This window comes from Raphanus sativus, chromosome 9 (genome assembly GCF_000801105.2).
Source record: "Raphanus sativus cultivar WK10039 chromosome 9, ASM80110v3, whole genome shotgun sequence".
Classification (NCBI taxonomy): Eukaryota; Viridiplantae; Streptophyta; class Magnoliopsida; order Brassicales; family Brassicaceae; genus Raphanus; species Raphanus sativus.
The window spans coordinates 25702949-25724515 of NC_079519.1; the positions used below are offsets into that span (position 1 = coordinate 25702949).

The 21567-nt window shown below is 32.5% G+C and overlaps 3 protein-coding genes across 3 annotated transcripts; all 3 read left to right on the forward strand.

The window, feature by feature from the left end:
* The first annotated feature begins 9752 nt into the window (after positions 1–9752).
* On the forward strand, positions 9753–12893 carry LOC108827845 (probable alpha,alpha-trehalose-phosphate synthase [UDP-forming] 11). Its single transcript, XM_018601345.2, has 3 exons — positions 9753–11902; positions 11983–12256; positions 12336–12893. Exons 1-3 carry the CDS (start codon positions 9933–9935, stop codon positions 12681–12683), a joined length of 2592 nt encoding a protein of 863 aa, XP_018456847.2. The 5' UTR covers positions 9753–9932; the 3' UTR covers positions 12684–12893.
* A 1830-nt stretch (positions 12894–14723) lies between these two features.
* Positions 14724–17926, forward strand: LOC108825851 (diacylglycerol kinase 3). Its single transcript, XM_018599206.2, has 11 exons — positions 14724–15279; positions 15869–15991; positions 16071–16208; positions 16310–16395; positions 16483–16570; positions 16669–16827; positions 16910–16980; positions 17076–17153; positions 17245–17332; positions 17406–17522; positions 17606–17926. Exons 1-11 carry the CDS (start codon positions 14935–14937, stop codon positions 17762–17764), a joined length of 1452 nt encoding a protein of 483 aa, XP_018454708.1. The 5' UTR covers positions 14724–14934; the 3' UTR covers positions 17765–17926.
* Positions 17927–18730: 804 nt separating this feature from the next.
* LOC108825128 (putative F-box/FBD/LRR-repeat protein At1g22000) lies at positions 18731–19361 on the forward strand. Its single transcript, XM_018598465.2, has one exon. It carries the CDS (start codon positions 18756–18758, stop codon positions 19359–19361), a length of 606 nt encoding a protein of 201 aa, XP_018453967.2. The 5' UTR covers positions 18731–18755.
* Positions 19362–21567: the final 2206 nt, after the last annotated feature.

A 21567-nucleotide genomic window follows, 5' to 3' on the forward strand; every position in this document is an offset into this window, starting at 1 on the left:
ATATAAATAAAATATAAAATAATTTATTTATATATTATTAGCATAATGCTCTCATAATATAAATTTAATTAGTTATAAATATAAGATTGGTTTAAATGATACATTGTGATATAATAGACGATTAAATCACAAATATAATTGTTTTAAAAAGTAATAAATAAAATTGTTATGTTTTAAAATGTTATATTAACAATTATGTAATACATTTTAATTTACAAATATATATATAGTATACCATTAGTACACAAAAAAAACTAAAGAGAAAGAAAATATTTATACAGTCACAGGTCAAGCTCTAAAAATAAACAAAAACAACGCAAGATTATTTTTTCTTTAAAAAAATATTTTAATAGAAATTATAGTTCCAAATATGTTTATATATTTTATGTATTTATAATTTTTTTTATGGGATGCTAAGATTTTTGAATTAAAAAAAATTATGACTCCTCTATATTATTTTAATTAGGAAATTTAAAATTTATATCATAACATTTTTATTAAAATTTTAGTTTTATTTTTTATTATAACTGCAAAGATTATTTTTCAATCTAAATTTATATTTAAGTATTACAAATACATCATTTATTATTAAAAAATAAAATATAAAATAAATACCCGCCCGGTCGGGCGGGTCAAAATCTAGTGGCTATTAAAATTGATGACATGTCTTATAGATTAATATGACATGGACAATTATATTTAATGTTAATTTATATTTTTGGTAAAATTTTTAAATATGGTAATAACTCATATATTACATTTATTTTCGATTTATATTTTGGACTTTTTAAAAATATAGTAATAACTCATAAATCATCATTAAAATAAATATATTCAATTATGGCATTTCAAATTTCGAAATATCATTTAAAATTAAAAATATTTCAAAAATATATACATATTTTTAGAAAATTATAAAAACTAAATCAAAAATCAAATTAAATCGTAAAATCATTAGTTTCTTATATATATCTACAGATTTTATAAATATTTTTTTAATTTTAATTTTGACAATTATGAAATTTTACATCCTCTAGACTATATTTGAGAAGTGATTTTGCCACATGTCTTCTCTACAATCATTTTGACAAAATAATATGACATGGCTACTAAAATTGATGACATGTCTTATAGATTAATATGACATGGAAAATTATATTTAATGTTAATTTATATTTTTGGTAAACTTTTTAAAATATGGTAATAACTCATATATTACATTTATTGTCGATTTATATTTTTGGACTTTTTAAAAATATGGTAATAACTCATAAATCATCATTAAAATAAATATATTCAATTATGGGATTTCAAATTTCGAAATATCATTTAAATGAAAAATATTTCAAAAATATATACATATTTTTAGAAAATTACAAAAATTAAATCATAAAATAAAATTAAATCATAAAATCAAATTAAATCGTAAAATCATTAGTTTCTTATATAAATCTACAGATTTTATAAATATTTTTTATTTTTCACAATTATGAAATTTTTATTTAATATATTTAATTAAAATAATTAGATAGAAAAATCTACCTAAGATTATAATTTTAAATATATACATGCACATTCTTAAATATAATTTAAAATAAACAAAATTGTTTTATCTTAATTTTAATGTTCAGTTAAATAAAATTTATATTAAAATATTGATAAGAAAAAAAAATTTATAATATTAATAAAAATTAAATTAAATTTATATTTATTTGTTAAAAAATAATTTAAAATTTTTTTACTGCACATGGTGCAGGAAAACACCTAGTAAGATATAATAAGAGTAATTTCATTGATGGTTTTCAGATAAAGTATCTTAGAAAAAAATTCAGAAAATATAAAAACTATGAAAGAGAATACAAGAAGTTCTCGCAGGCGAACTTCTGACAAAAATTTATAACTTTCACATATGTTTTTGTCTAATTGGATGCTTTAAAACATAAAACAAAAATTAATCTTTAAATAAACACTGATTAAAGTAATAATATTTTTGTTTCGAGATATCTAATTTGAATATGAGCTAATAAGATTGCTCTAAGTGTTTTGGCGCGATATTATAATAAAGGCTTATAATCACGTAAATTTTTCTCTTACAGAGAATGTTCTTCAAAACTAGAAAATCATTATTTTGGTCGAATTCAGGATAAAATATTATGTATATTTTACCAGATTTTATTTATCTAAAAGCTTATAAGAATGAGTCATCCTTCTCATTTTATGGTTGAAAATGAGTCAGCCTTCCTATTATTTCAGTCTTGCTAGAATATTTATTACCTTTAAGCCAAAAGTAAAACATGCAAATGTACATGGCAAATAACTAATACATATTTTGGTCGATGAGATTGTGTGTATATAATAGATCGGTACGAAATATAATAGTTTATTTTTCTTCATAGGATCTTTGAAAATCTGAATAGTAGTAATATAGTAGTATATATTATTTTTGTTGAAGGATGCTGCTTTTGTGTCTATATGTAGCTGACATTTTGTGAACTTTTCTTGATCATTCCTGTCCCTTTTCTATAAAGCCAGATTTATTTTATTATATATCTATATATGATAAGGGATAACATAATAGCGAAAGGGCATACTTAGCCAAGGTATAATAATATTTCGAACACAAAAGCATTAATCACAAGAGAATAGAAAAAAGTGGTAAAAGCATTATAGCATTTCAGACGCAAATCCATTCTAGCTATGCTTCTAGAAACACATACGTCTTTTTATATTTCTGGCTGGTCATGGATATATTATCCGAAACCCGAAAACCAAATTGAAACTGAACTGAAAAAACTGAGACTACCGGACCGAAAATTGCAAAACACGAACGGTTCTTATATTTTTAAATAAAAAAAAATGAAACGAACCGGGCCCGAACCAAAAACTGAATGGATACCCGAATATTTTGAATATATTAAAATATTAATTATTTTTAATTTTAACATATATATATTATATATAATATAATTTATAAATAAAATTTCGAAAAATCCGTACTACCCGAATTACCCAAATATTTTTCGGTTTTTGGGGTTTTACACGAGTTTTCGGGATTTTCCGATTTTTTTTGGTTTCAAAGTCGAACCAAACCCGAATTATTTATAATTCGGTTCTACTTTGGATTTAATAATAATATAGAAATCCGATCTGAATCCGACATTATCCAAACCTAACCGAACCAAAAAATGTCCGGTTCCTAAACGATTCCTAAACATCCCAATCCGAAGAATCCGAAAACCAAATAAACCGAACCGATCTGAACCGAAAACCCGAATGCCCAGCACTATTTCTGGCGTGTTTAAGATAGGTCCTGAAATTTTTAGAAAATAGAAGGTCATATAGTTAAAATATATATTACCTTTAAAAAAATTAAGGGGAAAAACTTACGTTTCATTCAGTTAGCAAAAAAAAAAAATTGTTTAGAAACAGATAAATTTACAAACTGGTCATGGATCTTAAACGTTTTTTTTTTTGGCATCAGATTAGGGGCTCAAACCTCGAACTTCCCGTGGAAAAGATCTCGCCCAAGCCTAAATGTATTTTATTTTCATCGACGATTTAATGCTAGAAAACTAGTTAGTTGTATTGGCTCTTATCAGTTCGGAGTTCACGTGAAGAAGGTGTATTCGCAGTCTTAACTGGAACCTAGTTGTATTATGCAGCAATTTTCCTGTGTGTGTGTATTAACCGGGCTTCGTAGCCTGGTGGTAATGGAACCTCGGCTGAGGTGCCCGCCACCCAGCTTCGAAACCCGGCCACAGCGATTTAACATCCTTACTGCTGGGGCGCTGGACCCCTTCGGGGGATATTTGGGAAAGTGGCTGCCCAGACACCAGAGATATCAAAAAAAAAAAAAAAAAAAAATTTTCCTGTGTATTGATTAACCGATTAGCTGTTACATATTATATAATTCATATTATGTCTTTTATAAATGTTATCTCTATACGTCATACTAGGGATACAGTCGTATTTAGTTGTAAAAGAGTCATGATTCGTCTTGTTTCGTTGTACTTAGCGCATCTCCAATCTAAAACTCTATTTTTTTTCACCAAAATAGAGTAAAAAATAAATATAGAATAAAAATGCTCAAACCATATTCCATTATTCACTCCGTAACGGAGTCATGAACAAATAAAAAATAGATTATTCAATTTATGGAGTAAACTTTAAAATTGAGTAAAATATGGAATTGGGTTGGAGCATTTGTTATTCCATATTTACTTTTACTCCACTATAGAATAAAAAATAGAATTAGGTTGAAGATGCACTTATAACATGCCGCGATTAGAGAAAGTCGCTCTCAACATTTGTTTTCAAGAGTATCTCCAAAAGACATTTTATAATTTCAAATATGAAGTTTTAGCTTTCCAAAACGAAATTTCAAAACTTCAAACTTGAGATTTGAAATTTTGAATAATAAAAACTTCAAATATAAAATATCACTATTCAAAACTTCAAATTTAAAGTTTCATATTTTTCATTGCATTTTGATCCTTACATTTACATATTATATTTATGATTCTTAAATAGTTTTTTCTTTTAATCTCTTTAATACTTCAAAATTTTATAACTCATAAATATTTCAAATTTGCTTTTATAATTTTAATTTTTACAAATAAAATTATATACAAAATTTTAAATAAGTTTTTTTCAAAATTACATTTAGATAACAACAATATTGAAAAGAAACTTAACAAATTCACTAATTGATCATATATGAAAGTATTACGAAAATATTTTTATAGAATAATGTAGTATTTTACTTGTAATTTAATATTTAATTATGTATCTCTATGTAAAGTCATATATTTTACTGTATCATTTTGTTAATTAATATTTCTATAATATTTTATATATGTGCTATTTATTTATAAAGTTTATGAATTTAGATTAAGTATCATAGGTATAAAGACTATAATATAAAATACAAATACTTTTGAAGTTAAGTTTAAACTTTTGCTTTTGGAGAATACTAACTTAAAACTTCAAAATAAAATATCATTTTGGAGATGCTCTAACTATTTCTTTCGTTTTAATTTAGTTATCGCTGTAAACAAATTGTTTCAAAATAAGTGTTGTTTTATAATTTTAATTTATTATATTTTTCTATCTGTTGAAATATGGGTAGATATATAGATAATATTTTTTATTTTAAAATATGTAAAATAATATTTTTAATATATGTGCATAAAGCTAAAATGACAACCAAAATGAAATAGAGGAGTACTATTGTTAAAAAAATTATTGTTTTTACATCAACATAGTGGTACTATTTAATCACTTCTATTTTTTTGATTTAATATATATTTCTTTTCAAATGTTTATAAAGAATTATAATAACTCGAAAAGATTCTATTGAGGTTTGAAATCATGTGCTTTTTATTGTCCCCTTTGAAAAACAAATATATATATATATATATATATACAAACAATTTGTAATGCAATATTATCGACTTCTTTAAAAAAACATTATCCACTTTCTTACCATCAGTCTGTCAACATTAAATGCATATATACAGTATAAATATATAAATTAATAACGTTAAGAATTTCATATTTTATTAATTTAGAGTTATTAGTTTATAAAATTTATTTTTTTAGATTTCTTTCCATTTAAGATATATTTTTCTAAAGTAAGAAAAATATTTGACGTCTACATTAATTAACATTTTGAAATTCTACATTTTTATAGTTTTATTCTATTATTTAGTGTACATAAAATGTGTTTAATAGAATTTAGATATGTTTTAAAGACATAGTTTTACTAAATCTCATTAAAATATGTTAAATGTTAAGAACATATAACGATAATTTTATTGTGAATATAAAACTAATAATATAATGTTGATTTGTACTTATATAAGTAACTTTAAAAACTTTATATAATAAGATTGGTAATACTTCTTTATCAAAAAAAAAGATTGGTAATACTAGCTACGATATTTTAGTTACATTTTGTCGTCATTTGTACACGATTGTCACGTAAGCATTTGAAGGGGGCCCATAATTTCGGAGCATATCTACCGAACTTGGCATGCAAAAAAGTTTTGAAAGACTACAAATCCGGCGGCTATGGTCAATTGCTTGCTAACATGTTTCTACGGAACTAACAAAAACGAAGAAATTGCTATTTTAAAAAGAAAAAGAAGAGTCAAAAAAGGAGTAAGAATATTCAAAAATAAACAAAAAAGTAAAAAAGGAGAATATTAAAATAATTATCTCAAGAGGCTATAGATAAAGTGGGGCCCAAGAAAATCTTTCAGACAACGTGGCTGATCAGATCGGGTCCCACAATTAGGACAATGGTTTCTGGGATTTGGATAAGTCCTCTTCTTTTCGTTTTAGTATTTCTCTATCTCACCCACGCCCTTATCTTGTCCTAGACATTTAAAACAAACCCTCAACACCATTAAACCACTCATTTCATCTTCAATTTTTTTAAAAGATTCTTTGATTTTTAAAATGTTTCCGTATTATGTTATCGTTGAAGTTACCCATGGAAAATACTGATCACCCAAATTATTTTGTAATTTACTTGTCTACAGTTTCTTTCTATCTTTTGTTGGAAGGTCAATTTGACACTTTTTATACAGATTACAAAATTATTAAAAGTATTTATATTTTTATAAGTTACACTTATTTAATCGATAGGGTCAATCTGACACTTTTATACAGATTACAAAATTATTAAAAGTATTTATATTTTATAAGTTACATTTATCTAATCAATAGTATTTAAGAGAAATAAAATTATTTAATAATTAATACATTTTAAACTAATATTAAACTAAAATAAGTATATTTACATGAAAATGTTAAAACAATATTTTGTAATAAAATGTCAAACTAATATTGCTGTAAAATATAGTGAATGTTTTTTTTCCCCTTAGCATATAAAATATTAATAAATTTACAGATAACATCATTATTTTAGTGTATCAAAATAACGGAAGATGGTGTTCTAAGAACATTATTTATTTGAAAACTTTATTAACTCACCATTAATATTAATTATTATTATTATTAATTATATATTTTAAATTTCTCAAAGATGTATAATTCTCCTGCTTTATTCTTTTTTTACCATCAAATAATTAATCAGTTTTTAATACTTCATAGCAAAAGATTGAAAAGATTTGTGAAAATGGTTATTCTATATAATACATTTGTAAAATGTAACTAAATTAAAATAATCTCAACCTAACATCTAATGTTCTTTTAAAGTAGTTATTTATATAAATAGAAATAAACAACATTCTAACCCATGTATGCAGGGCCGGCCCAGAGGGCAAGCCATCCAAGCAGCAGATTAGAGCATCCAAATTAGTAGAGCATATTTTTCTAAAAAAAATTTAGTTATATCTATAAGTAAATAAATCTTGTAGGTTTTCTTGTTATAATATAATTCACTAGACATTTTAGTTAGAATAAAATTTGTTAAAGTTCTAGTTATAATTTCTCTTGAATTCAAGTTTGAATAATTCCAAAATTATGAATTTATTTTTGGATTTTTGTTTAATTTTTAAGAGGTTATTAAATGCAAGCGAAGATATTTTGAGGGTATCACATTTGAATCTAGAAGTTTCTTTAAAGAATGTTAGGCTTTCATATATAACTGGTGATGATTTGTTTAAGAAACTAAAAATTCTTCGATAATCAATGTCCGAAAGAGTTCGAAACACATAAATTGTTTATCGCATATTTCGGTGTAGTCGCTACAGTTGAGAGAAGTTTTTCAAAATTGATGCTAATAAAAATTTATTTGTGGTCTTCCATATAACCAGAAAAAATGAGTTAATTATATTATCATTTGAAATGGTTATGGTTTAAAAACTTGACGATATGATTCTAATTGATGATTTTGTAGAAAAATGTAAATAAAATTATATTTCTAATAATAAGTGTATATAATATTACTGTTTTTATAAATAGATTGTAGGTTTTGATTTTCTTTAATGAATATTTATGTTATTTTCCACTGTTTTACGATATTGATAAAATATGTATAAGGACATAATTTTAAATTTTGATTGGGGCAATATCAAAATTTACTCCGGCAGTGCATGTATGGTGTATGATATAAAATTAAAACTTATAATTGCTATCTTTAGTTAAAATAATTTATCCCTAACACGTACTTATAAAATAAAAGTAAACTGTATTAGTTAAACCATCCATTAGTGTATATTGTTAATTTATAAACCAAAGGAGCTTGAACATTATAAGATCACAAGTTTAGGTGTTATATGATGAGAGTTTTTATTTTTCCTCTTCAAAAAAATTGTTTAGGTGTTAGTTAAAAGTTGGGGAAAAATGAAATTTAGATGTGAAGCATTTAAATGCTCCTTTGAGATGATGTCACGTGTTCCCAACGGAGGTCGACCATCATGTTTTACCGAAACGAGGAGAAACGGGGAACAAAGTTTGAAACGTTCCTGGAGGGAATGAATGACATGTCAAATGATGATTGGCTGACATAGCTGCCGTGATAGCGAAAGTCTTCCACGTCATCGGTTAGAAAACAAAGAAGCACATGCTTCGTGACTTTTGCCAATCTTCTCTTCCCACCCTAACACGCCACGTTTCTTCTACATGTTTGCCACGTGGCTTTTCCTTATCCACTCACTATAATAGTACACAAATAATTGTTATTTTTGATTTTATTTTTTGAATATCAGAAACAAAATTTGTGTAGAGCATAGTTGGTTGACTTGTTTTATCTATATAGCAAATTATACGATTAGAAAAAAAGAAATGTTCTGAGATACCTTTGATAAAGTTTATAGTATATTATTCTCCATTAACAAAAACAAAAACCATATATTTTGTTTAGTTTCTGATAGAACTCACTGATATGTTATTGGTTGTTGTATGATTTGAAATTACTCCACATATACCTGAAGTAAACTTTAGTATTTGCTTGATCGTATTTGTTGATCCTATACAATATTTGTAATATATATTTGTTTTCACATCACTCTTCATGTGGATGAGAACTGGAGCAATTTTAGAATATGCTGAGAGAATATTTTGGGATAATAGTTTTTAAATGTTAAATAGAGATTGAAAAGTTAAATGTAACTGATTTTCTTTCTTATTTTTCATAAAAAATATCTACAGATAATAAAAAATAAATAAATAAATTTATTTTTTTAAAAAATTTTACTCTTCGAGATATATTAGCACTATGGAATTTTATACAAATATTAAATAATGGTATTCCACTATTTCTATAAAACAGTAAAAATAAATGTGATTTATTGAGTACTACATATAAACAGATACATAATTCTAAATAAATCAATATATTAGTTCGTGTATTTAATTTAATTCAAAATTCTTAAAAATATATAGATATTCCCTTAGATTTCAAGGTTTCAAAGACTGACCAAACTTTTCTTCATCTATTAAAGAATGAGATATGTTCCAAAGTAAATAGACGTTTTGCCTTGGTAACCCACGTCAGCAATAAGATATACACAAATAACGTATATGTGGAAATTAATAGCTGTAAAATATTTATATCCCATATTGGAGAAGTAACAGCTCATAGCAACTAATCAGAAATTAGGGTTAATAGCTTTTAAAGATTTGTTTCCTTTCATCTTAAAAGAGAAGTCGGTCCGAGTCACACACACGCGCTCCATCTAACGGCTCAGATCGACTAATCATTTCCATCTCGAGAAAATCCAGAGCGTCCATTTCTGATATTTTAATATATTTATTTCCTCTTTCGTTTCGTTCTTATCCTCACCGAAAATATATTTCCGTTTTTCCCTTCCCTTCTTAAAGACGAACGCTCTCTCTTCTTCCTCTTCGTCTTCGTCTTCGTCTTCTCTCGAATGTTATGAAACAAACCCAGAACGATTCTCGATTCACCCATTCTTAATCCTCTCCAGATTCACCCAAAGTTCGAATCTTTTCGTCAAAATATGTTACCGGAGTCCTGGAAAGACCAGCTGAGCCTGGTCTCGGCCGATGACTACCAGATCATGGGCAACCGGATCCCCAATGCCGTCACGAAGCTTCCGGGTCTCGAGACCATCGACGGAGACGGCGGAAACGGCGGCGCGTGGGTCTCAAAGCCGAGACGCATCGTGGTAACCAACCAGCTCCCGATTCGCGCTCACAGAGACATTTCGTCGAACGAGTGGCGCTTCGAGTTTGACAATGACAGTCTCTACCTACAGCTCAAAGACGGGTTCCCTCCGGAGACTGAAGTCTTCTACGTCGGATCCTTAAACGCCGACGTTTCGCCATCCGAGCAGGACGACGTCTCTCAGCACCTTCTAGAGAAGTTCCAGTGCGTCCCTACCTTCTTGCCCAGTGACTTGCTCAACAAGTATTACCACGGCTTCTGCAAACACTACCTCTGGCCCATCTTTCACTACCTCCTCCCCATGACTCAGGCCCAGGGATCCCTCTTCGACAGAGCGAACTGGAAGGCCTACACCAAGGTCAACAAGATCTTCGCTGATAAGATCTCGGAAGTGCTTAACCCGGACGAGGATTACGTCTGGATCCACGACTACCATCTCATGATCTTACCTACTTTCCTCAGGAAGAGGTTTCACCGCATAAAGCTTGGGTTTTTCCTCCACAGCCCATTCCCTTCCTCCGAGATTTACCGTACCCTTCCAGTGAGAGACGAGATCCTCAAAGGGTTTCTCAACTGCGACTTGATAGGGTTCCACACGTTCGACTACGCTAGGCATTTCTTGTCTTGTTGTAGTAGGATGCTTGGTCTTGATTATGAGTCGAAGAGAGGGTACATTGGTCTTGAGTACTTTGGGAGGACGGTGAGCATCAAGATTTTGCCGGTTGGGATCCACATGGGGCAGATTGAGTCGATTAAGGTCGCGGAAGAGACTGCGGAGAAAGTGAAGGGGTTGAGAGAGAGGTTCAGAGGGAATGTTGTGATGCTTGGTGTGGATGATTTGGATATGTTCAAAGGTATTAGTTTGAAGTTCTGGGCGATGGGGCAGCTTCTTGAACAGAACAAAGAGCTTCGTGGGAGAGTGGTTCTGGTGCAGATTACTAATCCTGCTCGGAGTTCAGGTAAGGATGTTCAGGATGTGGAGACGCAGATACACTTGATTGCTGATGAGGTGAATAGTAAGTTTGGGGGACCTGGTGGTTATAAGCCTATTGTGTTTGTGAATGGACCTGTTAGTACTTTGGATAAAGTAGCTTACTACGCTATCTCGGAGTGTGTTGTGGTGAATGCTGTGAGAGACGGGATGAATCTGGTGCCTTACAAGTACACAGTGACTAGGCAAGGGAGCCCTGTTTTGGATGAAGCGTTAGGTTTTGGGCCTGAGGATGTTAGGAAGAGTGTCATTATAGTTTCTGAGTTCATTGGTTGCTCTCCATCTCTGAGTGGGGCGATACGTGTTAATCCGTGGAACATCGATGCGGTCACTGATGCCATGAACTCTGCCATCACAATGTCGGATATAGAGAAGAACTTGCGCCACAAGAAGCATCACAAGTACATAAGCTCTCACGACGTGGCCTACTGGTCGCGTAGCTACGACCAAGATCTTCAGAGGGCGTGCAAGGATCATTACAACAAGAGGTTCTGGGGAGTTGGACTCGGTCTTGGGTTCAGGGTTGTTGCGTTAGACCCGAACTTCAGGAAACTCGGTGTTGAAACCATAGTCCCTGCGTATAAGAAAACAAGCAGCAGGTTGATTCTATTGGATTATGATGGAACAATGATGGATCAGGATACTTTGGATAAGAAGCCAAGTGATGATCTCATCTCGCTTCTCAACCGTTTGTGTGGCGACCCCAACAATCTAGTCTTTATTGTCAGTGGTCGAGGTAAGGACCCTCTTAGCAAATGGTTTGGTTCTTGCGCAAATCTCGGTATCTCAGCTGAGCATGGTTATTTCACTAGGTACTTCTTAATCCTTTTTAGTTAATCATCTCCTGTCTCATTTTGTTTAAAGCTAATACTTTTGGATGCTTTTCTCACAGATGGAACAGTGATTCCCCATGGGAGACAAGTGTACTGCCCACCGATTTAGGGTGGAAGAAGATAGCTGAACCAGTGATGAAACACTACACAGAAGCAACTGATGGATCATTCATAGAGGAGAAAGAGAGTGCAATGGTGTGGCACCACCAAGAAGCTGACCCTTCTTTCGGTTCTTGGCAAGCTAAGGAGCTTCTTGATCATCTAGAGAGCGTACTCGCCAACGAGCCTGTTGTTGTCAAGAGAGGCCAGCACATCGTAGAAGTTAAACCTCAGGTACATAAATGATGATTCAGATGGAGATTTGTTCGCTTGGAATTGGCAATTATCATATAATTATTCTGATGGCTTTCAGGGAGTAAGCAAAGGAAAGGTGGTGGAGCATTTGATAGCAACAATGAGGAACAGCAAAGGGAAGAGACCGGACTTTCTGTTGTGCATTGGTGATGACAGGTCGGATGAAGACATGTTTGATAGCATAGTGAAGCACCAAGATGTTTCCCCAATCGCTTTTGCAGAGGTGTTTGCGTGCACGGTGGGTCAGAAACCGAGCAAGGCCAAGTACTATCTCGATGATACGCCAATGGTGATCAATATGCTGGAATGGTTGGCCTCATCCTCAGATAAGTCAAAGGATGGTGAACAACAGAGCAAGTTCACTTTTCAACAGGGGCATTGTCGAAACGAAATCATAGATCTTTGAAAAGGGGTTTGTTTTTAGAGATTTCATGTTGTGAAATTAAAAAAAAAAAGGATGGTAGGATTTGATATCATGAAAGGGTTCTTTTAGGGTTTGGTTATTATGCCTTTGTACAGAGTATCTTGAAACTGGTCCAATTTGGGAGGCTTTGCCCCCTATGTGAGATGCTTATACATAGAAAAGGAAATAGATATGCTATGAAATTCATTTCAATTTTGAAGAGGAGCAATGATTGATTGCTCTTATGCTTCTTCTTCTGATTGTTTCAGTATTTATAATCTGTACTTGGTTTAGCATTGAAAAATGTTACTTGGTTTAGAAGTTTCATACGGTTTTGATGAAGAGAGCAGTGCTTCTACTAGGCCGGACAAGAGGGAGTGATGCACCTTGTCGCTTTAGTTGTTGGCTCACATTGGTCCGGGTCAAGTTGCAGGTAAGTGTAGTAGTACTTAAAGAAAGGTATGAGCATTATATTAGTTGGAAGATAGAAGGAACCTGTAAGTGTTTGTGTTCTTGAAGCGTTAAGGTCTATGTCACATTAGTAGAACAGTTTTCATATAACATTAGAACTAGAGGAAGTCACCTCTAGGGGTTCAAACCATAAGCAAGGTTCTTCAGAGTCGTACTAAAGTAGCGGGAAGAGCAAGAGATGGTGGTGAGACCAGTATAGCTTCCTTCTTGTTTGGCTTCTGCTGTTGTTCTACCAAATGATGCATGCAAGTAAGAGAATACTCGTGAATATCAAAAGAGAGGTGTCGTTTCCAAGTTTCAGATCAGTGATTCTGTCTCCAATATAAGTAGTGAGAACAGAACCGAGCGTTAACAAGTTGACAGAAGATACAGCCCCACTCAGTACTAAAGTCATTCACGTAAAAGGTAAACTATATGTCAAATTGTTTGCACTGTAACAAACCCTACTGAAGTGTACTGAAGGATCTTCCAGCTTTCGATAGACTTGAGCAAGAAGCTGAAACAATATCTGTGCGTTGAGCCGTTGATGAATGGGACAATGCCGAGAGAGAGCATATACATAGTCTGCCAATGCCTCCACCATAGAATGTATCCAATGTGCTCAAGCTATTCAGAAACTTCCCAGGCAGTGGAATTGTCCTCAATAGCAGGTACCAGTTGAAATATTCAGAAGAGTAAGCATCATCAATCATGCTAAACCTCTCAAAAAGGCTAATGTATGTAAACTAATCGTACCTGCCACGCCCCGACCAGAATAAGGCTCATCTCTTTTGCTACCAGAGGAGCTTTCAAGTTACGGAGACAAAAGACTTACCACATTAAAGCTTTTCCCAATCGCTACTCAGAGGAGAAGTTTATTTTGGATTGATGCCCAACGGATCAAAAATCCGAAGGCTCAGAGGTACTCCGAGTCTCCAATCAGCAAAACAAAGTACAGTAAAGTGAGAGGACAGCAATGCAATAAAGTAAAATATTAAATCGTATCAAATCATCATATTCACCAAATATACCATGACGTCTATCATTTTAGATAGAAACTGAAGCAAATCGTTCATGGGAAAAAAAATCATTGCATTTACTCATATTATGTAAAGACACACGTTTTGTGCGCTGTCTTCGAAATTCGACAGTTTCTGGAAAAAGAACTAAAAACAAAAAGACAAAGAAAATACAAACTGTCGACGAAGATTTTGCCGAGAGAGCATCTACCAACGCCTCCACCAAAGAATGTATCCAATGTGCTCAACAAGCTATTCTGATCCGAGTTACCAACAAAATCTTAGTGGTAATGTATATCCACCAAGGCTAGAGAGAGAGTTAGCACTCTCTCTCTAGCCAAGAAGCTTCAGAAACTTCCCAGGCAATAAAAGACCACTACTGGAACCATTTTAAATATAATAAATGACATTAGATCTTATTCTAAAATTGTCTTATATAATTAATTCTATTGCCAAATGGTGCTTCAAATATACCATGAGACAATTTGATAAAAACTAGAAACTGAAGCAAATCCTTCGTCTTCAAAAAAGAAATCATTGCATTTACTCATATTACACATGCACGTTTTGTGCGCTGTCTTCGAAATTCGACCGTTTCTGGAAAAGATTTAAAAACAAAAAGACAAAAGAAAATACAAACTGTCAACGAAGATTTTGTATTGGTTGATTTTAATATATCCAATAATATTTTTGATTATCTGAGGTTCGAACATTCCTCCATTTCCTCCAATCAAAGGACAAAAAGTAAATCATCTTTCTCTGAAAAAAAATCTTCTCCGGGAGTAATGGATGCCCCGACGGAGAAATTCGTGGCTATAGAGGCTGACGATGACGATACGACGTCGTCGTCGACGAGAGGCTGCGGACTCGCTAATCTGACGTGGGTCGGTGTGGACAAGGAGGAGCTTCGTCAGAGGCTCATGATGCCCGAGTACATCCGTCTCGCCATGCGCGACTGTATCAAACGTAAAGACACCACCGCCATTCCCGACCATTTGCTTCTCCCCGGTGGCGCCGTCGCGGATATGGCTCCTCACGCGCCGATGGTCGTGTTTATCAACCCCAAAAGCGGTGGTCGTCATGGTCCTGTGCTTAAAGAGAGGCTCCAACAGTTGATGAGCGAAGAACAGGTTTTTTTGTTTTGTTTTGTTTTGTTTTTACTCTCTTTGTAGTTAAGAGCTTTGTAATGAATCTCTGTTTCTAGTTTAAGGGCAAAACAAAAATGAAGACTTTTTGTGTTGGGTTTGAAGATGATTTGAAAATTTATCTTATATCTATTTTAGTGGGTGTTTGTGTTTAGATTGTGAATAAAATTGGTCTGATCTGAGGATTGGTTCAGTGTGCAGTAGATTAGTTTAGTGTTATGTCTTGATCAGATCTTTTTGTATTAGACTCTCTGGTTTAAGTGTCTAGTTTATGTTGTAATAAAAAAAGGTGTCTAGTTTATGTATTCATGCCTAGTTGATTTGAAATATATTCTTATATCTACTTTATGGTTTGGTTCAGTGTGCAGTAGAGATTAGTATAATATTCTGTCTTCATATGATCTTTTTTTTATCAATTGGTGAAAGTATCAGAGTCTCTGGTTTATGTACTCATGCTTCGTTGACGTTCGGATCTAGTGTTTAGGAAAAGTTGATTTTTTTTTTTGTTTGTTGTTGGAATGATGAGTTTGACTATAAAGATGGCTTTGATATTGTTCTGTGAAAAAAAAAACAGGTGTTTGATCTTACGGAAGTGAAGCCTAATGAGTTTGTTCGATACGGGTTGGCGTGTTTGGAGAAAGTGGCAGGGGAAGGAGATGAGTGTGCTAAAGAATGCAGAGCAAGGTTGAGGATTATGGTGAGTATTTATTACAAACAATGTTTATCATATTTTTCTTTGCAATAAAGAGTGGGAAAATGGAGTTTGGTTTTGATAGGTTGCAGGAGGAGATGGAACTGTTGGTTGGGTTCTTGGATGTCTTGGAGAGCTTAACAAAGATGGAACGTTACCAATCCCTCCTGTTGGGGTTATCCCTCTCGGTACAGGGAATGATCTCTCTAGGAGTTTTGGTTGGGTGAGAGTGAATCTTTCGTTCTCTCTCTCTCTCTTATGTTGTCACAACAAGAGTCTCATAATGCATTGCGTTTGAACATTGCTTTTTCTTCTTTTCTCCAGGGTGGTTCGTTCCCTTTTGCATGGAGAATTGCTGTTAAAAGAACGCTCCATCGTGCAAGTATGGGTCCAGTTGCTCGACTAGATAGGTAACAAAAAAACAAGATTAGCTTTTTTTTTGTCTAGTAGTCGTAAACATATTTGCTCACTTCTCTTGTTATGTAATGGTGTTGCAGCTGGAAGATTCTAGTGTCAATGCCATCTGGAGAAGTGGTAAATCCTCCTTATTCTTTATATCCATCCGGGGGAAACGAACTTGATCAGGTTTTGGGCTCTATTCCCCTAGGCTCATCATCATGTGCTTTTGTAGATTTTGCCATGGGTCTAGCAAATTAACCAAGCTTTCTTTTTGTGGTTTTCAGGGCTTGGACGCGGGAGTAGACGCGCCTCCAGTGGCAAAGTCCTATGAAGGAGTGTTCTACAATTACTTAAGCATAGGTATGGATGCTCAAGTCGCATATGGCTTCCATCATCTTCGCAACACTAAGCCATATCTTGCTCAAGGCCCTATCTCCAACAAGGTTTGTGATTCTATTATCCTCAGCCAAACATTTGAATCACAAAAAAAAAAAACATTAACCACGCAATGTTTTTCTGTTGCAGCTTATTTATTCAGGTTTTAGTTGCACTCAGGGTTGGTTTTGCACGCCGTTTGCCACTGATCCAGGCTTAAGGTTCGCTATGTTCAAAGTTAAATCTCTGCCTAGCGTTCTTCTTGTGTTACTGAAACTCTTTTTTTTTTCTTTTTGTGCTATTTGAAATTTTGCAGGGGACTTAGGAACATATTGAAGATTCACATCAAGAAAGTTAACTGCTCTGAGTGGGAAGAGATAACAGTTCCCAAAAAGTAAAAAAAAAGAAAAAGAGAAACAGCTTTGGATACATGCTTACACCTATGATCTTAATTCTGAAACCTTATGAATTGGTTTCTCTTGTAGTGTGAGATCAGTTGTGGCATTGAATCTTGAAAGCTATGGAAGTGGAAGTCATCCATGGGGTAATCTAAAACCGGACTATCTAGAGAAGGTACTCCCTCTTCTACTTTTTTCATTTCATCATCATTGAACTCAAATCTCTTATATTAACCTGTTTTTGCTAGAGAGGATTTGTGGAGGCTCATTGTGATGATGGTTTGATAGAGATCTTTGCTTTCAAGCACGGATGGCATGCGTCATTTGTCATGACTGAGCTCATCTCAGCTAAGCACATAGCTCAGGTAACTTTTAAAAACACACACACATCAAATATAGCCATGACTTTGTACTAACAAGATTCGTGTCTTTTGGTGATCTATTTAAGGCTGCTGCGGTTAGATTTGAGCTACGAGGAAGTGGCTGGAAAGATGCCTTCTTGCAAATGGATGGGGAGCCATGGAAGCAACCAATGAGCACTGATTACTCAACGTTTGTGGAGATTAAAAAAGTTCCTTTTCAGTCTCTGATGATAAATGGTGTGTGATTGGGATTGAAAGCTGGATTCTTTGTAGAGAAAGCTAATTGTTTTTGTGTTTGGATAGGTAGCTGCTCTGCTTATTGTTGTTATTCTTAGTTTTGTAAATCTTTTTGATGTGAGAAATGAAGTTTGTGGTACTTATAAGATATGAGCTAAATCTTTTGGTAATGATTTCTCCTTTCTTTGTTTATTTTTGAGTTTTAAACACAACATCTTTAAATCTTTTTTCTTGTCACAGTACATCTTTTAAATCAAAATCGGCATTTTATCGTTATTGACTTGGAGGATACATCTGAGATTTTTGAACAAAATCGTTTGGAGATAGTGTCATCGGTGCGGCATCTATTGACCTTGAAGAGCTCTTATACCACAGAAATGGTAGTTATTACCTACAAATGCAAAGATATGTAAGACCATTAAGTTTTCAGATCATATAAGACCAGTAGTACATGTATAAATGTGGATGAAAAGAACATAAATATACAAAATAGAATGAAATCTTATATGTTTCGAACACTAATCATTCAAAATTTGTACCAATTGAATGAAATCCATGATTTATAGTATGCACTTTTATAAAAGATATGTATTTCACTCTTAAAATAATTATATACCAACCACTCTAAATTCATTAATTTTAATCTTATGTCTCTCTCTCTTTCTAAGATATTCATATAAATTATTTAGCTGGATAGACTCACATAAATAGAAGAAAATCTCAGCGTTTTAAAACATCTATAATTTCTGTATAAGATTTCACAGATTTTTGTTTCTTTAACATTTTGTATTAAAGAAAACAGCATTATATAACTGTTAACTCATACCATCAAGCCAAAGGTCTTATTTCTTGTATACTTTCATCATTTTCATGGGAAAAAGATCTTCAACCGCTAGAAATTGTTAAAGAGTTTAAACTAAAAGCATGATTGACGTTTCACCCGATGATCTAGTTGTGCAGATATTAATGCATATTCCAATAAAAGATGCGGTGGCTACCATGAATTTGTCGAAACGGTGGCAGTATATTTGGACGATGCTACCAAAACTGAAGTACAAAGAGAGCGACGAAGTTACTGAGGATGAATGCAAAAGCATTTGGCATTTTCTTGATAAATCATTGCAACTTCACAAGGCACCTGTCCTAAGAAAATTGCACATAGAACTCGGTCCACAATGTCCTGTTGACGCTGATGTGGGAAAGTGGATAGCAAATGCGGTTGATCGCAAGGTGTGCAAGCTAAATTTCCAGCTCAATTGGGCTGCAAAGCCTATAAAACTGCCTAAGAGTCTTTACACATGCTGTACACTAGTAAATTTGATTCTCTGTGACAAGATTTGCGTAGACATTATATCTCCGGGTTGTCTTCCATCCCTCAGTTACCTTTGTCTTAGCTCTGTTGTGTTTAAAGACGAAAGTTCTCTTGTTGGGCTTTTATCAAGTTGTCCTATTCTTAAATTCTTAAAAGTGGTGCGGTGTGACGAAGACAACGTGACAAATTTCGTTGTGAAAATATCTTCTTTGGAGACCCTGTATTATTGCAACGAATATGAAAAGGATTCTAGTGATAGCAAGGGGTCTTTGATGATCGATTCTCTTACTTAAAGACGATATTCATTTACGATTATTCGGGAGACGCTTTCTTGATCGAAAACAGGTCTTGCCTTGATACTGCAAGTATATATATTTCAGGCCACCCTGATTATAAGACTGTGAGATCTTTTTCCTCCCTCAAAATTTTCGATATATATTTGAACATCTTTACGGTACGTAAAAGTTTACTTATAGTTTTGATACCTTATCTTAATTCTTCATGCACAAAGCTTATCTTTTTTTTTCATTTAGGTTGGGTGCTGTATCACCAATAACTTCTCTCGACTAATAAAATGCTTACTGCCATATAACGTGAACTGGTTGGAACCACTTATGATTTTAGTTCAAAATTCTCCTAAACTAAAAGTGCTCGTTATCGAGGGGGTTCGTATTCTTCCTTTATTTCAAATAAATTAAAGCATTTTGATGGACTGAAGGCTGAAGTAGATGTGCTAATATTTCTTGTATCTTTACCAGACTCATCTAACCGAGGATTTCCCAGTTTCTTGGAACCATCCGGATTCCGTTCCCAAATGCGTGTTAACCCATCTAGAAATCTTTGACTGGAGAGGTTATAGAGCAAGAAGCGAAGAGAAGGAACTCGTGAGATACATCCTTGCAAACTCTAGCTGTCTAAAAGTAGTTGCAATCTCCATGAGATCAACTTGTAGTTTTGAAGATAGGGAGATAATGATGGATGAACTAAAATCTATGTCGAGGATTTCAGAGCCAATAATTATGCAAGGCAGATACATAGAACATTTTACAATCAATCTATCGTAAAATTTACAACTTTTGTGCTGCCGTCACATATTACTTCCATTGTTTTTATTTATTCTCTCTTATAAGGTTGTTAAGTCAAAAAAAAAAGTTCTTATATATGTTATGTTAAAAGACTAATGCCATTGTTAATATATATGTTATGTTAAGTCAAAAAAAAACAAAGTTCTTCTTATATATGTTATGTTAAAAGACTAATGTCAACAAGAGTAAGGGACTGTCAAAAAATCAAAGTGTCAAAAAGTCCACTTGTTGATATTAGTCTTTAAACAATCTCTAACAGTACCTTAAGTTACCCATATTTTTATCATATATGTTGAATTCATTGTGGGAATTCTCTGTGGGGTTTGGTTGATAATAGTTTTTCCTTTTGGTTTTTGATTATAAATAAATGTGAGGATTACTGTTTAGAGCTGAGACTTTTAACTTCCTCTTTGCGCAATGATGTAGCTACAAATTGAAATCTTCTCATGGATCTCGAATTCCTTGTTTGAAAGTTGTAAGAGGCATTGCACAGGACAATATATAACTAATTCCAAAAGAAAATGTTATGATAGAAACTATTTTTTTCTTCACTCAGTCTGGAAATCGAAAGTTGTTGCTTTAGCAAACTAAGAATCCTTGTTACAAATCTGATGGATCCTTTAAAAATTGTATTACATGAGATACAAAACTTATCTACGTACCAGCTTCAATACATCATGATCATTTTCTCTTCTTTTTTTTTTTGATAAGAAAGTGAATTTTTATTACGAAGTAATGTGCAATCGGATACAAATATTTGCATCCCTCATGATTCCATACGACTTTTATTTCAGCAGACCCGTAAATAAATAAATAAAATAAAAAGAAGGCATAAATCCAAATAAACATAAAGATTCATATACTTTGAAACCATTTCGAGGCATAAATCCAAATCACGAGGCTCTCCGTCAAATTCTTATTGTTTTTTACTTCTTTCTTGTTCACAATAAATAATGTACAGTTAAATCTCTGTAAATTAATAATGTTGGAACTACACCAAAACTATATTTTTTTTATTAATTTATAGAGATTATTAATTTATCGAGATACTAATTGAACCAAAAATTCATTTTGGGACTATGAAATTATATTAATTTATAGAGATATTAATCTATCGATTATTAATTTAAAGAAGTATACTGTATAAATTTAAAAAATCATTTTGACTTTTTTTTTTCAAATTTGTAAGAGTAAACTTGGATTCACATTTATCTCTCAATTTTCATGAAACAATTTTTTTTTCAGCTTGTATCTTTTAACCAAATTTCTCAATATATAATCCGGTTTGATAAAAAAGAATGTAATTGGGATTGAGTTTGGTTCGATTAAGTTGAGTGATGAAATGAGATGTTTGACAACCTACTGTGTAATAACACTTAACAATATTATATATGCATGGTTACTCTTTTCATCA

Excerpts from the sequence above, each read along its gene's own strand:
- LOC108827845 (XM_018601345.2), top strand. The coding sequence starts at position 9,933 with ATGTTACCGGAGTCCTGGAAAGACCAGCTGAGCCTGGTCTCGGCCGAT. Across the intron at positions 11,903-11,982 it reads GAGCATGGTTATTTCACTAG|ATGGAACAGTGATTCCCCAT; the intron begins GTACTTCTTAAT and ends CTTTTCTCACAG. Across the intron at positions 12,257-12,335 it reads TCGTAGAAGTTAAACCTCAG|GGAGTAAGCAAAGGAAAGGT; the intron begins GTACATAAATGA and ends GATGGCTTTCAG.
- LOC108825851 (XM_018599206.2), top strand. The coding sequence starts at position 14,935 with ATGGATGCCCCGACGGAGAAATTCGTGGCTATAGAGGCTGACGATGAC. Across the intron at positions 16,981-17,075 it reads GCCACTGATCCAGGCTTAAG|GGGACTTAGGAACATATTGA; the intron begins GTTCGCTATGTT and ends GAAATTTTGCAG. Across the intron at positions 17,154-17,244 it reads GAGATAACAGTTCCCAAAAA|TGTGAGATCAGTTGTGGCAT; the intron begins GTAAAAAAAAAG and ends TTTCTCTTGTAG.
- LOC108825128 (XM_018598465.2), top strand. The coding sequence starts at position 18,756 with ATGAATTTGTCGAAACGGTGGCAGTATATTTGGACGATGCTACCAAAA.